Source organism: Limulus polyphemus, unplaced genomic scaffold, assembly GCF_000517525.1.
Source record: "Limulus polyphemus unplaced genomic scaffold, Limulus_polyphemus-2.1.2 Scaffold1832, whole genome shotgun sequence".
NCBI classification, from domain to species: Eukaryota; Metazoa; Arthropoda; class Merostomata; order Xiphosura; family Limulidae; genus Limulus; species Limulus polyphemus.
Window position 1 is genome coordinate 40525 of NW_013667442.1, and position 16802 is coordinate 57326.

General features: G+C 32.8%; 1 protein-coding gene across 5 annotated transcripts in view; it reads left to right on the forward strand.

The window, feature by feature from the left end:
- Nucleotides 1-1190: 1190 nt before the first annotated feature.
- The window catches only part of LOC106465092 (ensconsin-like), a 72114-nt gene continuing 56502 nt past the window's right edge, over nucleotides 1191-16802 (forward strand). Inside the window, exons 1-3 of one of the 5 annotated variants that reach the window (XM_022392919.1) lie at nucleotides 1191-1213; nucleotides 2726-2866; nucleotides 8948-9022. In XM_022392919.1, the coding sequence (XP_022248627.1) occupies nucleotides 2770-2866; nucleotides 8948-9022 (172 nt within the window). In that variant the 5' untranslated portion in view covers nucleotides 1191-1213; nucleotides 2726-2769. Of the gene's footprint in view, nucleotides 1214-1240; nucleotides 1269-1819; nucleotides 2039-2725; nucleotides 2867-8947; nucleotides 9023-16802 lie in introns of those variants that run through there. The other 4 variants (XM_013925287.2, XM_022392918.1, XM_022392920.1 and 1 more) reach the window with 4 other exon arrangements.

Sequence of the window (16802 nt, forward strand, 5' to 3'; positions counted from 1 at the left end):
TTTTCAAGCCTACTCAATGGTACTCTTCCCTCGGTTAGTTACCAACAGTTATGTGGGCACAGTAGTGGTTAGGGGTACACTTGAGACACCAAACGATGCTGCCTTACTCTGATTGAGAGTTTCAGGTGATAAGGGGGAGAGCTTGAGATCAGGAAATCATGTGACGTCATAGTTTCACGAAGTGGCACCAAAAGGCGTGTTACTGGGGTGCGTTGCTAGTGTTGAAAAATATGGACAGGTAGTTCGCTAAATTATAGTTTTAAGCTGTGTCACCAGATTCATGTTATCAGAGGGCAGTAAACTATGCGAATAGTTCGTAACATCATAATTCCAAGTTATGTCATTAGAGGTCAGGAAACAAGCGGATAGTTAGTTGGCATCAGAGGACGTATTAATAGAGGCGGATAGTGTTACTAGGGGCAATTGGTTACTAGAGGCAGATAATTCCAAAGTGTGTGACGATGAGGTCATCTATGATGCCCAAGCTATTAGATGGTTCGTGATCAGGTCTCAACTGTGATTGTTTCATCAACAATAACAAAATCGTGAAAATATATTACATGTATTTGCACAACATACATTTTACGGTTATACTAGTTTATTCTTAGAGGTATATAAGTCTGAAAAAGACTATTTTGTATTGTTTTATAAATAAATTTATTATACAGTACTATGTGTCATAATGCCACTTGTTTAAACAATCGATTATCTTAGTATACCTTTAATTAAAGAGAAAAATGTACTTAGACTCGTATATGCAAATGATATACAATAAACAGAATCATTATTTTCAATTGTGAGGTATGTCAAAAAGTTATATTTATCATATGCTTCATCAGTTCTACTTATTTGAATTTGCTCAACTGATTAGTAAGTGTTGATACTTAATTTTTTTATAATAGAAAATCTGAAAAAATTACTTAAGTCAATGTTTTCCAAGCCCAAAAATAGCGAGGGGAGAAACAGAAGAATTGGAGACGACGATAACCTAACAGAACTATCACTTTGCTCTCAAAACTTTTTTTGGGCTCTCACATTTACTCACTTCTGAAAAGCATTTCTTTATTTTAAAAAATTATTGAAAACAGGTAAAGAAAATGTTGCTTTTACTGTTATCACTTGCGAAAATTACTTTAATGTGAAGGGGGCGCAGCGGAACATTCTGTGAGTTTGGGGAGCGTCGCTATTTAAAGCATGGAGTACGTTTTCTAGAGTACGTTTTGTATTTAGAAAAAAGAAGAAGATAAGGGTTACTATGTTTAGTTGGGGTAAAATGGACATATCGTGTTTATTAACTAGATAGTTGACATATGAATGAAAACAGGGCTATATTGTTACATATGTAGAGTGATAATATATGTAAACCATAAAGTCAAACTATACTCATTATAATTAGTGAAACACGCATTAGATGTGTACATTTTAAGTAATTTAATTATATAACAAAACAAAATAGTCATTTTCAGGCATACATAGATTTGCTAGTATAAGTAATATGTAAAGTCAAACTGTAATACGTTATAATTAGCGGAACGTGTGTTATATATGTATAGTTTAAATAGTTTATGCATTTTACAATACAAATTAGCTCTTTTCAGGACTACATCAGATAAGTTAGTATAATTGTTAAAAGTACATAATGCAAATTAGATGGAATATTAACTCTAAGGCTTTAATTGTTATTGAAGTGGAACTTATAAAGTTGATGACTTAATCATATGTTGAAACACGTTGATGTCTGATCTACAACACCATCTGGTGGTTCATTTGTGAACCGTCTACACACTCATCATAGATGACCTCATCGATCTATGCTTTGGTAACACCATTTTCGGCTCATAGCAAGACACCCTTTGGTAACACACAATGGAACTATCCACCCATAGCAACACGTTCTAGGGTAGAACAACTTGGAACTATGAGTTCACGTGACCTCGCGGCCTCAAAGGAAGCCTCCCCTGGAAGACACCCTGTGTTATCCTTTCACGGATGACCATACACACTCTGAGGGAGTATTCTTTTGGTGCTATATAGAAAGGTTAACTTCTTGCAGTATTTTATATTACTTATTTGTTAATCCCTGTTCAGAAATGCTTTGGAACAGCCAGTAAAAGATATGAGTTTTGATAACAATAATTTTCCTAGAAAGACATTTATTATCATGTCCCTCCAAAAGTTTGAGAAATTCTTGCATATTAACCAAACTGTGATTATAAACCTGCATTGTAAGAGCTCAAGCAATCGTTTGTTACACCACATGATCAGTTTATGTTGCATAGTAAGTTAATAGCATTTTACAAATGTCTATGGAGATCCTAATAGTTTCTGGTCAGTGTTTTTCAACCTTGAAGCTGAATTCACTTCCAGTCACACATATCTGTCTGTAACAGTGCTTCAGTTTTCTCAATCTTTTATCTTAAAATGTAAAATTTGTGAATTTAAAAATAACTAATTTTCATCCATAAAATGAAAATAGAGAGACACATATTTACTTATTTAAAATATGTTATCAATTTACTTATACACGTACTGAATGTGTTGGAGGGCTATAAAAGAAGTCCATAACACTGTAAATTGTTTTGATCCTATGTATCTTTTTTTAGAGGAATGGGTATCTGACCTCTTATATATGTTTTTAAGTTTTTTCAATGATAACCACAGCTGTTTATAATTTAGACATGCTACCATAAAAGAATTAAACACGCGAGATTCATATTTTCCACAGCTTCCTCAGGTTCATATTGGTTTGCACGAGCTGCAGATTCTCTTATGGAAAGAGAAAACATTGGGCTATGGTCACAAGCAACAGACTTAGGTGGACAAGATAAATCTAAACTTCATCAAACTAATATAGAAACACAGAGAGGTAAGTCAGAAACTTTCTTATTAGTTAAATTAAAACTTTGGTTTTACGGTTGCATAATACGCATATCAGGTACATTAACGTTTTGTATAAAGAAATTTGAATTACCGTAGAAAGGTTTTTTCATAATTTTATCATGTAATAAAACTGCATTAAAAAGGCAGAATCTTACTATTAGTGTTTATCTGTCACCATATTTTAGTTAGATTCACGAAACACAAGACATTTTAACTAAAATATCCATTTTAGCAACAACAATATAATGTTTGCTTGCATTGGATCTTGTTTGGTGGTCATCCAAGACAATTTGTATTTATAAGAATCCACATAATTATATTCTGATACTTCCTAGCAGTTAGTTGGTGAACAAGGCTGGAACAAGCTGTATTACCTGGGAGACAGTTTCTGGATTTTTCGTGTTCAATGTTTCTTGCAAACCAAGCATCACAATATGCGCATGAATCATGTTGCCAATGTACTTAAAAATGTCCAATTTAGAGTTTTTCAAATCAGTAACATACTCCTTACATGTGATTGGGAAATACATCACTCTATCATATTTGTATTCTTTATACAAATTAGTAATGTTGTTTATGATTGTCTTGCTGCAGTTTATATTGTTGGGCTGCTTCTTTTTTATTATGTAAAGCATTTTATTTCTTTTACCTTAAGCTTTACAAGCTCACCAAGTGCTATGCCAGAGGCACAAATAATATTTAATAATAATTTACTTGTTAAATTTTCTCTTGTATCTATGGCATACACTCAAATTGGCTGACTAACACACCTATTAACTCAATAAACAAATGATAGCACTGTTACAGACTCACTGATTAACTAACTCACTAACTGGTTGACTAATGAACTGATAAACTAACTCACTACTCTCGTGGGAGATATCACAGGCTTCACACATCATGCAAACATGTGTAAATTAAAATATTAAAACAGTTCCATGGATTCTGAAGTTCTCTGAACAGTCTTAATGCGCAAGTAAAACAATACACTAAACTTAAATTACATAATTACATAAATCACTCTTTACAATTAAAAGCATTAATATTCACGTAATTAAACGTTACAATTATTGAATACCGAAATGTGCAAAACAAAGTACAATCTCAATTTTGATTAAGAAAGCAAAATCTTCATTATATTATTTACAGTGACAAAACTGTCCATTCAACAATATCCTTTTTGTGGCTTATACTACTAAGATGGGATGACCTTTTGTCCTTTATCATCATTGCTGGATCCACCCTTGGAGACACTCTGGAAGTGATCACGATAAGAACCTTAGGCTCTTCAGCAGGTTCAGTGCTAATGTCAAATTCTTCTCTGAAAGTGTCTTGACAGGAACCTTGGATTCTCCATCAGGTTGACTTAGTTTTGATGAAGTCTTCCATTAATACAAGTCTTTGGCTGTTTTACCGTTGACATTCTTCTAATAATGTTCATGATGGATGATCTTTGGTTTGAGTCACATATTCTTCTGAATTCCACTCTGTTGCACTACATATCTACTGTTTTCATTACCCTATTTTTATTGCTACTTAAAGTTTAATCTCTGGTGGTATAATTGTATAGTGCATGGTGCTTTTCTGGTCTTAGGCTGTGAAGTTTTTTAAAGAAGCTAGTCTAACATTACATTCATACTTCTTAAAATTAGTTCCTAATGTGTACTCTTCTTTGTTGCAATCACTCACACACCATGTTTTGAAGAGAAATTTCCCCCAGTGAGGGTGACTTTCAACTTTCATCTTGATGATATTGTATGTCCACTTGCTGTTTGCATCAATCCATCTTCTTGTTTCATTTCTGGAAGCAGTTTCTGACCTTTCATTACCAAATCAGTTCTAACATTCTAACTCTAGAATCAATGTCTATCAACATTCTACAAAGCTCCCATCAGTAAACCCATTGACTTGTGGGCTGTTTGTTTTTTAAATAATACAGTTCTTATTTCTGCTGGAGAAGATGGGGTATTCTCATCCTCAAGATATTGTCTCCGTTTCCCTATCGACAATTGAATCATCACAGTTTAGGATGTAATGCTCGTGTTTTCCACACATGTAGCAGTTTCTTTCTTCTGACATTTTTAAGAGCAATTTCTAGTGATATGTCCTTTGAAGTTACATTTGAAGCACCTTCTGTCCTGTGGTTTACTTTCTCCAACTTGAATAAACAGCTCTCTAATTAAAGACGTTTGTCTGCAGTTCATGGCAATATGCCCTTTTCATTTGCAATTGGAACATCTTTTTTTCCTGTTACATCTCTCACTCTGAGTTAACAGTTTTCTAATTATTGTTTTGGCTCTTTTAGATATTCACCAAAGAGAGCTACTATTTATATACTACTTAACATCATAAGATCATAATTTCTGAATGGTGAAATTAGTTTTATATTTGCAATTATAATTGATCCAAGTTATATCACTAACTGGACAACTCCCATTAATGATGTACACCTACTTTGCTTTAGCCTAATCTAAATGTCCTCATCCATTATGGTAACTATAAATTTGTCACATACACATGAATCCACCATTTCTTCTGAAGCATAAGTGTAAAACAATTGGGTAAGTCTTTCAACATCTTCTTCAAGTTTGGCTAAAGTCTCATTCTTCCTTCTTACTATGCTACTGGACTTTGCTTTGGAAACTTCCTTCTGATGGGTCATTCCAAAATTGAATGCTTGATATTGGTTAGATCTCTCAGCTGGCAGTTGCTTAATGTCTTATATGTCCCTTTTAAATGAATAGTAAGATGAATAGCTTCACCCCTTCATCTATTAACTTTAGAAAGTATTTTGAATTGAGCCTGGTATGCTTGGTAGATATACATGACTGTTTCAATTAAATGTAACACTAGAGTTGTGATTTAGATTGTTATAAATCATTAATGTTAAATTTAGTATTTTTTAGAAGTGATGATTTATCATAGGTTTCCTTACATAACTGTTTATGAATAATTTGTTCTATACTTCAATTGCTGTGAATGGACGTCACCCTGCTCGAACCTTTGGAATTTTTCTCGTTGCTTTAAGTGTGTATTGTTACATCATAATGTCTTGTGGTTTGAATAACGTTCTAGGCCTCAGTCGAGCAATATATATATATATATAGGTGACCAAGTTAGTGCAAGTACTAATTTAGCAAAAGTAAAAGTGAATTTAGACTGTGTGGGAGTTTAGCGTTAACAGGCAATTTCTAAACTGAAAGTATCACAGCTTGTATTGTAATAACAGAGATAGAGAAAAATAACTTGTCTTGTCAAAGGGTATTATAAAGTAACTGAATTCGCCTGTGTGGACTTTGATTAAAACGAGACAATTATTTAAAAGCTCTGGATACAACTGTGGTAACCAACAGTTATAGTGGTGATTTTAAAGTGAGTATTGTAATAACAGAGTAGAGGAGAATAATTTGTCTTGTCAAAGGGTGTTCTAAAGTAATCAAACCCACCTGTGTGTGGACTTTGACAAAAAAGAGAAGATTATTCAAAGCTCTGGATACAACTGTGATAACCAGTGGTGTAACAAATCTTCGTACATACATTTGACTTGAATATATTATTTTAAAACAAGTGAATTCTGTGCTGCCCGTTTATTGTTGATATTTATTGCCAACAAGTCACAGACACCTACTGTAAAAAATCCTGCTCATAGCTATACACATGAACAAAAAAAAACTGACAGTGCTTCCCATGATATTCTTTTAATTATAATCTGTTGGCTTCTCAACTGGGTGATGTCGTTGACCCAACCTGCTAAGTTGTGTAACTTGATAAGGTAATGATATAATTGAAGTATTCCAGGAAGGTCCTGTTAACACTGAGTGCATAAAGTAGTGGTAACAGGTGTAGACCAAATCTGTTCTGTTTCATATCTCACAGTTAAATGTTAAATGGAATTCTTGGGTGGATACAGATCCTCAAGAGAGGTGTGAACTGATTTGATCCTTGCATTTTCCAATTCATTTTCCAGAAGTTTTATTCTGTCACCAATGTTCTTCTCTATCTCACTGAGTTTGCTATTATAATATTTCTGCACTTCACATATATCTTTTTGTACTACATCAGTTTTTCCTACTACACATTTCCAATAGCTGGTTTGATTTTGCCTTCAGTCAAATTTGTTTTGGTTTTCTATCTTCCTTCAAATCTTAAGTTTCATTTTTTAAACTTTTGTCACTTGTCTTGTTCTTTTTTAACTTTTTTTAAATTTCTTCTTGATCTTCTTTTAATTTTTTGTCTCTTTCTTGCAGATCTCCTTCTAATTTTTTTTGTTCTCCTATATCCTCTTATTTGCTGTCTTTCTTCCTGGTTTTCTTTTAATTCTTTCCACTGGTTCATTATCTCAAGAAACTTTTCAATCTTACTTGAAGTATGTATCATCATCTTGAAGCTTGCTTTTGATTTTTTTTTTTACTAAAATAATCTCACTCCAGATATAAATGTGGTAACATTTTCTATTATTGAGCATTTTTTATTCTGTAATAATAATGCCAAGTCGAGTCTGCTTAACGAAAAGTAAAGTCTTTTATTTCATTTATCATAAGTTTTACAATCTCGCCGAGGAATAGGACTAATTAAGTCACAAATAATATTTGTCAGTCAGTTACTTATTAAATTTTCTCTTTTATCCAAGGCACAAACTCAAGTTGGCTGACTAGCATTCTCATTAACTCAGTAATTGATAATAGACTCTTAACTAATTAATCAACTATCTCACTGACTTTCTCGAGTTTGTATATTATTAGAAAATTCAAGACGTCATGTGCTTGTCAAACCTAGACCCTCAGGATAGATATAGAATATAGGTGTAACACAACATCATCACGTCATGACCAAACTCCCTCCAGCAAACATTACAAAATGTGTAAATTAAAATATCAAACATAGGTCACAACAATTTTTTAATTGAATAATGTCTTTTAATAACAGTAGTTTGTTTTAGTATACTGCTATTTTGTATTTCCAGCAATGTAACATTTTGTGTGTCCATCAAATCAATTTATCTTGCCTGTTTGTTATCAAAACACATTTGAATTTGTTGGTTGATCGTGATCTATGAAGCTTTTCAGATCTAATATTTTCAACAAGTTGATTTCAACAGTTTAATTTTGTACAAAGTATATTGGGTGCTGTTTATTTCATTGTTTATAGCGTTACTATTTTTCCATTATCTTGAGGTGTTACCTTTGTGCCACAAATAAAATTCACACACACACAATTTCTAAGTAAAGAAATACCTGTAGTTTTTCGTTCATTCAAAGGGTATGAGAACACCTTAACACCTTAAGTTTTAAGCATACAATGAGAGAAAGGGAGAGAAAGAAATTATCAATAAACTTCTGACCAAAGCAAGCTAACTACATATATTTTTAAAATTAACTGAATAAATAATATAGCTAATAAAACCGATGAAACAAGTACTATGCAATGTTATAAAATGAAAATTATAATAATTAGTGAGCATTGATTTATCAGTTGAGTGTTCTCACTGTTAATGTTATCGGTATTTTTTTTAGGAATTTCAGTTATGAGGTAATACAGAGTAGTATAGGCCTGAGGGTTTCGTATTGGAAAATTGAATAAGCTTACTGCTAGTATTACTATTAGTACTACTTACACCATTTTACACGTGTCTGTAGTAGTTTAACTTTAAGTTCATTAATAATGCTTATCAGTGCTTGTATTTAGTTTCTTTCCTGTTTTGTATTTTTATTTGATTGCATGATTTTGATATTTTATTTCATATTTGTAACATAAACGGTGCTGATGTCTTGATTTTACGTATAACTATAAAAAATCAAAATGACCAAGAGTTGGACGTTTGTATAATACTAATATGTTTAAGGTAGCTTAAGAAAACAAAAGTGTTGTACATTACATGTAAATATATATGTTACTTCATTATATATATATTTCAAAATTAAAGTAAGATGCACTAGATTGCTTATATTTGTCAGTGCCTTTTTTATTTTTTGCTAATTTAAAAGTTCATAATTATTTGTTACGTTAACTTGGTGAATATTTAAACTGAATTTTTTGCCACAAGTAATTAGAGTTTTGCACATACTAGATACATACTGGTTTGCACAAGATGGGAAATTACTGAAACCACCTTCATCTCGCCCCCATGGGAGGGCTTGTTCAGGTAGGACCTAATCAGTGGTAGCAGTATCATACACGATACCCAATCTAGCTAACCTCTGTTAGTGTTAACCCCACTTACTGTTCATGTCTCACTAACTAGGTTGTGCTATGTTTATTTAAAAAAACTAAAATGCATTTTCCTTCAAATTTGTTCAGGGTTGATTTTCCTGTTTATTAAACTACTTCAGATTCAACAGATCTATAATAAAAAATAACCACAATACTTTGGGAATTATAATTCAAGCAAAATAAGAATGAAAGTGAAAAAATGTATTGAAAAATTTTGGATAGCATCAGTATTTTTACAAACAAACAATATTACTATCCAGTAATCTGCTACTACTAGAATCATATTTTACAAATTTATCAAATTTCTTTCATGAAAATGATCAGATAGTTGATGCAATAGTAATTTGCAATGTTTTTGTACCGTTTTAGTACATGGAGGTTTTGGGTTCTGTTTTAAACATTGTTACATGCAATTTGTGCCTGATTAACATTCTTTTGGAATTAAAGATTACAGTTAACTTAGTTTTGTATGTAGTGTTAATTATAAATTATCAGACATGATAAAAGAGTTAGCACAAAGGATCACATATAAAGTATAATAAACTTAAAATAAGACCAAAAACTCAAGTTCTTTGTTCCCCTGAAGAAGAATAGTCAACTATTCGAAAGCGCTCGAGTTTTGGGTCTTATGTTAAGTTTATAAATTATCAGAGATACTTAAAATGGTTTCACGCAACAAGTGGATCTAAAATTTATTTTATTTTCAAAATTAAAATTAGTTTCATTGTTTTGGAATATCACGATATTGGGTTGGAAACAGTAGTACGATGATAAATGTTCATCGTTTCCTAATTTAATACTTAAAATATTTATCAATTTGTTGATTTCTAGTTGTGTTTTTTTTTTCACCTTGGATTAACACTAGGTTTATTAAGTAAATGTGAGGTGATTCAAATATATGACATGGTTTGTGTGAGAAGTGAAACATTTTATATTAGTTGTTGTGGTGTTCCTTATTGTCTATCATATTCTTAATAAAAATATAGAAGGAATTTAGCACTATTCTTGTCTCTTTCTGTGCCTATGGTGTTTGAAAATAGGTTTGTGACCATTTATTTGGTGGGTATAGTAAGAACATAAGTATCACAAAAATCTATTTTGGCCAATCAGGGTCACCTCTTTATCCCCAATACTAACTAAAATATTAAAATCAAAACTGAATGTAATTTTTCACATTTGTATATTTATCCAACATATATTTAAAATAATTTAAACTAGCATGCACTACATCAAGCAAACCATCTTAAAAGTTTGTGACTTTAACAGAGAAATAATTTTGCTAAAAAAATAAGTCTGGATATAGTCTTCCAAATTTTGAAATTGTTTTCCTTAAGTTTATGTTTTTCAAAACATTCATTCTGTCGCTTACACAGACTACTCAAAGGCAGATTGTTGAAGTCTAGCATTTTTAAATAAGTGAACCAAGTAACACCTACTTTAACCATGATCATAACATCACATATGGACAATAAGGAAGAACTTGGTTCTTCAAGTCTGTTCTTACATACTCACTCTTAAACCTACCATTTACTTTTTACTAAAGCATCAATATCCCTCTTAAACTTTAGCATACTGGTCTCCATTACTGCTGATGGCAACCAATTCCTTAAGACAGTCGCTTTGTTAGAAAAATAAAACTGTCATAACTGAAGCTTAATCTGTCTTTTCCAAATCTTGAACTTATGTCCTCTTGTTCCATTAGTATTATCTTCAGAATATTCACAAGAAATCACAGTCTTTTTTCTATTGATTTCCCAGTTAATCTTGTAAATTTCAATAAGATCACAACCTATCCTTCTGTTCTCAAGAGAACTTAAGTTAAAAGATCTTAACATTTCCAAGCAAGATAAACTTTTCATCCTGGTAACTCTCCCCCGAATCCTTACTTACAAATCATTATCCTTTCTTAGATTAGGAGACAAACTCTTCACAGTATTCCAAGTGAGGCCTAACTACTCATTTGTACATAGAGAGAATTATCTATTTTTGACTTATAAGCAACATGTCTATAAATGTACCTTAAAATTTTAATTGCTTTTTTACTAGTAATAGAGCATTGCTTCAATAGCTGGAGTGACTTATTCACCACGATGCCAAGATTCTTTCTTCAGTCACACTATATTGAATTGGTTCCCATGTATATTAAACATATTATCTAAATTATTATAGCCCAAATCCATTACTTTGTTAAACTGTTTTAACTGGAGCCTAGCTAGTCTTTTACAAATCTCTATCTTCTGTCCTATGAGCCTTTCTTTATAACTCAGTTACTTGTTTTAACTGGTATAATTTTATTCACATATGTAATCATTCCAGCATTTTGATAGATCCTGTAGTGAGAGGGCCAAACATTTACAGTATTCTAATATAACCAGAAGCTTGTGCAAAGCACTAACAACTATTTTTAAATAGGTTTTTGGCTTATTTTGTCACAATTATCATTCAGCACATGCCTTCAAGCTTTTTCTAGTAGGTTTATTCTTTTCTTTTGGTATCTAGTAAGAAGTTTAACCTAATTTCTCATAAAAGTATGGTATTTAGTGATTGATTGTGTTATTTTCAAAACATTTCACAGTCTTGTTTTCTTCTATATAATGGGTGTGATGCAAAGAAGGATACTCAAATTCTTTGTTGATGAAACCCTTTTGTGAGGTTTATCTTCCAACAGTTATGCTTTTAAAGATGATTATTTATGCCATGATTCTCTTTAGAAGTTTTGAAACTAAGTAACATATTTAGTTTTTTGTTTGCCAATTTTGATTGTGGTTATAAGCAAAATATATCTAACTTTTATTGTTCATTTTAACATAGATGTTTTCTCCTATTTTCTTAAATATGCCTCATTTTAGTATTCTTTTTTAACTTCTTTATTTTATGAGTTATACTATCTGAAAAATTATTCACTGATTGTTGATTATTTCATTCAGTTGAACAAAGTTTTTAGTGAATGTTTTGTGTAATGGTGGGAAAATAAGTTATTAAATTGTATTTTTTTTAAACTTCTCTGTTTTATGAGTTGTCTAAATTTTGGTTTATTGTTAATTAGTAATGAGGATATGATTGCAAGAGTTGAAATAGGAGAACATTTGGGGAAGAGTAATCATTGGGTAATGTTTAGAAACCCAATTTCATGACCATGAGAAAAGATTTATCATTAATATCTCCCAAGCAGTTCTTGGTGTATATGTTCAGATTCTCTTTCATTCACCTGTTATTGCAATATCAATCTCATATAAGTATTTCATCTAGATGGAACAGCTTAGAGTCCTAGTCACATTACACGCTAATGTTCAGCACACGTTTGTGACATATTACCACTGGCCTTGGATAAATGATGTCCTTTACTGTAAATCTCTGTAATGTACATGAAATCTATTAATAAATTTGGGCAAAGAGTGATCTCTGCTTGAGAAGGATGTGGTCTCCCACTGGATGCTGTTCCACTAGGTTTTGTGGAAGTCATGCCCATGTGCTTTCCCTTTCTGTCACTTTTTCAGAAAGGAATTTGTCTTTGTAATTGATCTCCAACAACCCCTACTCTGTTTTCATTGTGGGATTCTAGCTCTTAATGGTGCAGATAGGTATATAGCATTTCTGAAGTTAACATTTTCCTTACTGAAAAATGTATTTCAGATATATACTCACCTCTACGCAACACCTTCCCAACATTCCTCCCCACTTCTGGTGTATTTTCTTTGTCTCATCAAGAATGAACTTATGATCATATGCTACTGCTCTTGGGCATTACTGTGCATGAAGGTTGTGTCATCTCCTACTGGTGGAGGGCTACAGCATTATGTCATAGGTTGACACAATACATGTGTAAGGGTGAGAGTTTGTTTAAGTCTTATGGTATATGCAGGAAATTCCACAGCAGTTTCATGCGAGGTAATAGCTCTTAGTGGTGCCGAGAGGAAAGTATTTATCTGAAATATGTTTTCAGGTAGGAAAAATGTTACCTATTCTTACCTGAAAACTTATTTCAAATAGATACTTCTCCAAACAACCACACACCCTTCCTCTGCACTTTCACTGTGTCTCTTTTACCTCATCAAGAATGAACTTTTGGTATATACAGTGTGCTCAAATAATACTGTGCATATAGGATTTGTCATCCTCCTACTGGTTGATGAGTATAATTTAATGCTTATTGCATTACAGACTGGCACAGTACAAGTTATTATGTGTAGGGAAGGGAGTTTTGTTCAAAGGCTTGGCACATGACAAAACTTTGTGGTGCTAAGTATTAGCTATTTGTTCTATGGAGAGGTGAGTATCTACCAGAAATAAATTTTTGGTAAGAAAAATTTTAACTTTATAAAAGATTAAGAGGGAAATTTACACTTTCCTTAAGAATACATTATGGGTTTGATTTTGTTTTACTTTTATTAAGGGTAACTGTTCAAAGATAGCCTTGAAGGACCAAATGGTTCTGTGTTTGTCCATATATCCTATTAGTTACATGCCTTAGTCATGATTATGGTTTTTGAACAAATGTTGAGTTTGTATTTGCTAATAAGGAAACAACATTTGGATAATAAATTTTGGAGTTTGCATGAATGGGATATGAAAAAACTTCATTAGTTTCTTAGATTGGTTGTGTGTTTTGTTAATTGTGTTTGTATTTTTAGAAAACAAGTAGCCCTTTTTCAGTTTCATAGTGTAATCAGAAATATGGTGTCAGAAAAAAATGTTTTAACTTTATATGTTAGGTACACATTTCCCTAGTGGTTATGGAGAAACATAATTTCTTTTATTGGTCACTTTTTAACCTTAAGTTTAGTGTCTAAAAAGTGGTTTGCCACATTTGTAAGTTACTTGTGTTAGTTTTGAGTGAGGTATAAAGAAAAATATTTACCTTCAGTTGTCAGTAGTTGTGGTTTTTGCAGATAATTAGTTCCATCTGTTAGCACTTCTTTGTTTTGAGTATGGCTTCTGGAAAAATGTGTTATTTGCAATTGTAGTGTTTAGAAAATAAGTTTTTTCTTTGAATTTGTACTGCTTTCTCTTTCTTATATCTTGATTTTATCAAAAAACTTTGGTGGCCATCTTGTTTCCCTCAAATGCCCAGCAGGCTTAATATTTGCAGGTATTATTCACAAGAGGCTGTTCTGCTTACTGATGGGCCTGGTGTTTTGAAAAATAATTTAGCTTTTCTTTTATCAACTGTATGTTTTAGTATCTATGGCATTCAGGAAAAGTTATTAATTTTTGCAACATCTTTTATTGTAATTACATGGCTCCTTAATAGCTATATCCATAAGAAATAATTAGGTATTTTTTGTCAGATATTCTCCATTACCTTTTTCATAAGACAGTTCTCTTTCAAGGCAGTGTATTGTTCAACTGTATATATATACAGGGTGTTCACAAAGTCCTGTTGCAGTTTTAAAAGTTTATTAGAACAAAACCAAAAAAGAGAACATCATGCAGTTTTTGTATTATATTACTTCAGAAGTAGAGTTTTTATATGCTTTTCAGTACACATCAACATGTGCAATGTTAGTGGCTTGTAGCACATCCAACTGATACTCCATTTCAGTCGACGTATTGGCCAACATATCCTTTGTCGCTCTTCTGATGCCATCAGTTATCCTTGTATGAAGTGTTTCAATGTCATCCAGACACATGAAAGGTGGCTTCATCAGAGAACAATATCCTTTTACGTACTCGTTGTCTTCATCAATCGAGTTCAACATAGAACATGCAAACTCATATCGTTGAGACTTATCATTTGGTTGTAAAGCTTGGACTATTTGCACTTTATACATGTAAAGATGCAATATCTTGTGTAGGGCATTGTGTACCATTGATCTTGGTGACTGGAAGCACAATGAATAGACTTTCTAGGGCTGCGTTGGAACATCTCTGGGCCATTAGCAATGGTTTCTTCAGAAACACCTAGATGTCCACTTTGAGGCAGGTCAGTCACACTTCCTGCCTCTCAAAACTTGTGAAACCACCCCCCTAATGCTGGGTTTGGAGAGAGGATCCTTGCTATATTGACAGCTGTAATTCTGTTGAACAATTGTCACTGATCTCAACTCTTCAAACCAGATGATGCATTGAGCTTTCTCCTGTGTAGTTGCCATCTGCATTTAAACTTCAATCATTAGTAACTGGACACTCCAATTATAATCTGTAAATCAAGAAAAAACTTCATTAATTAAGCAACAAGATGCTAAACTCTGCATAATTGTAGCTCTTTTGGTTTTGTTGTAATAAACTTTTAAAACCACAACAAGACTTTGTGGATACCCTGTATAAAAGAGTAGAGTTCAAGATAGAAGAACTTAAAAAACAAGCACTTACAAGGGGTGGTTAGTGCAAGTGCTTGTTCATAGGATACATCCTACTTAAATTTTGTTTTAGAAGGTAATAGTACTAGTATGCTAATAGCATGAATGTTTTCAGCATGTTTTGTTTATTATTATAGCATGTCATTCTCAGCCCTCACACTTTTGCTTAAGCTTAGTGCATTTGGTCTACAATTTTAAATTTGTTGAGGTTGATAAGATGATTATTTTGCAAACTAGAAATTATATGCTCTGCATATATTGCATAAAACAATTAAAAGATAATCAGAATTTATTATATAGGCTATGTCAAGTGAAATCACTCTTATAAAATAATGTCATTCACCTACCATGTACAAATTCATTACATTAGGTCGTCAAGAAATTAATGTGTATTTTTCATATAAATTAATCAAACAAAACCTTTGTTAAATGAAATAGTCTCCATTCTTATTGATGATGCTTTTCCATCTTACAGTCAGGTTGTTAATGCCCTGATTAAGGAAATCACTTGGCTTTGAAGCAAAAAACATGTCGATGGCCTTTTTAACACCTTCCACATTTGCATATGTTTTTCCATTAAGATGGTGTTGCAGCGAACGAAAAAGATGGTAATCTGATGGTGCCATATCTGGAGAATATGGTGGGTTGGGGAGAATTTCCCAACCCAACTCCGTAATCTTGTGTTGCGTCAAACATGCCACATCTGGACATGCATTGTCGTGGAGAAGAAGAACACCTTTCCAATTGATGAGTGAAGGACGTTTCTGAGGAAGGGCTTGATTTAAATGTTCCAGTTGCTGACTATAGATCTCTGCATTGACAGTTCACTGTGAATTGAGGAGTTTGAAATGAATTACTCCTTTGATGTCCCACCCAAATGCAAAGCATCACTTTCTGTGGATGGAGTCCAGGTTTTAGGGTCGGAAGTTGCTTTTGTCTAGTACTGTGCCATTGTTTTTGGCGTTTGATATTCGCACAGCGAATCCATTTTTCATCAAAGGTGACAATTCTATCCAAAAATAGTTCACGCGCATTACGCGCTAGAAGAGACGAAGCAACGTTCACACGTTGGAAACGATGATATCGGAGAGTTCGTGAGGCACCCAAACACCTTGGGGTTATCCTTAGAATATCCTTAGATGTTTACGTATTGTTTCATGAGAGACATGCAATTTCAGGGCCATTTCACGAGTGTGTTGCCTTGGGTTAGACTCAACAAGCATCTTCAGAGCATCAGTATCAATTCCAACATGTTGGCCCCCTGCCATCACAGTTTTTAAGGCTAAAGTCACCTGAACTAAATTTGCTGAACCATCGTTGAGACTTATGAACGTTCAAAACATTTCCATAAACGTTCTTGATATTCTTCGTGGCTACAGAGGCATTGCTTCCCTTCTTGTATTCAGACAGCAT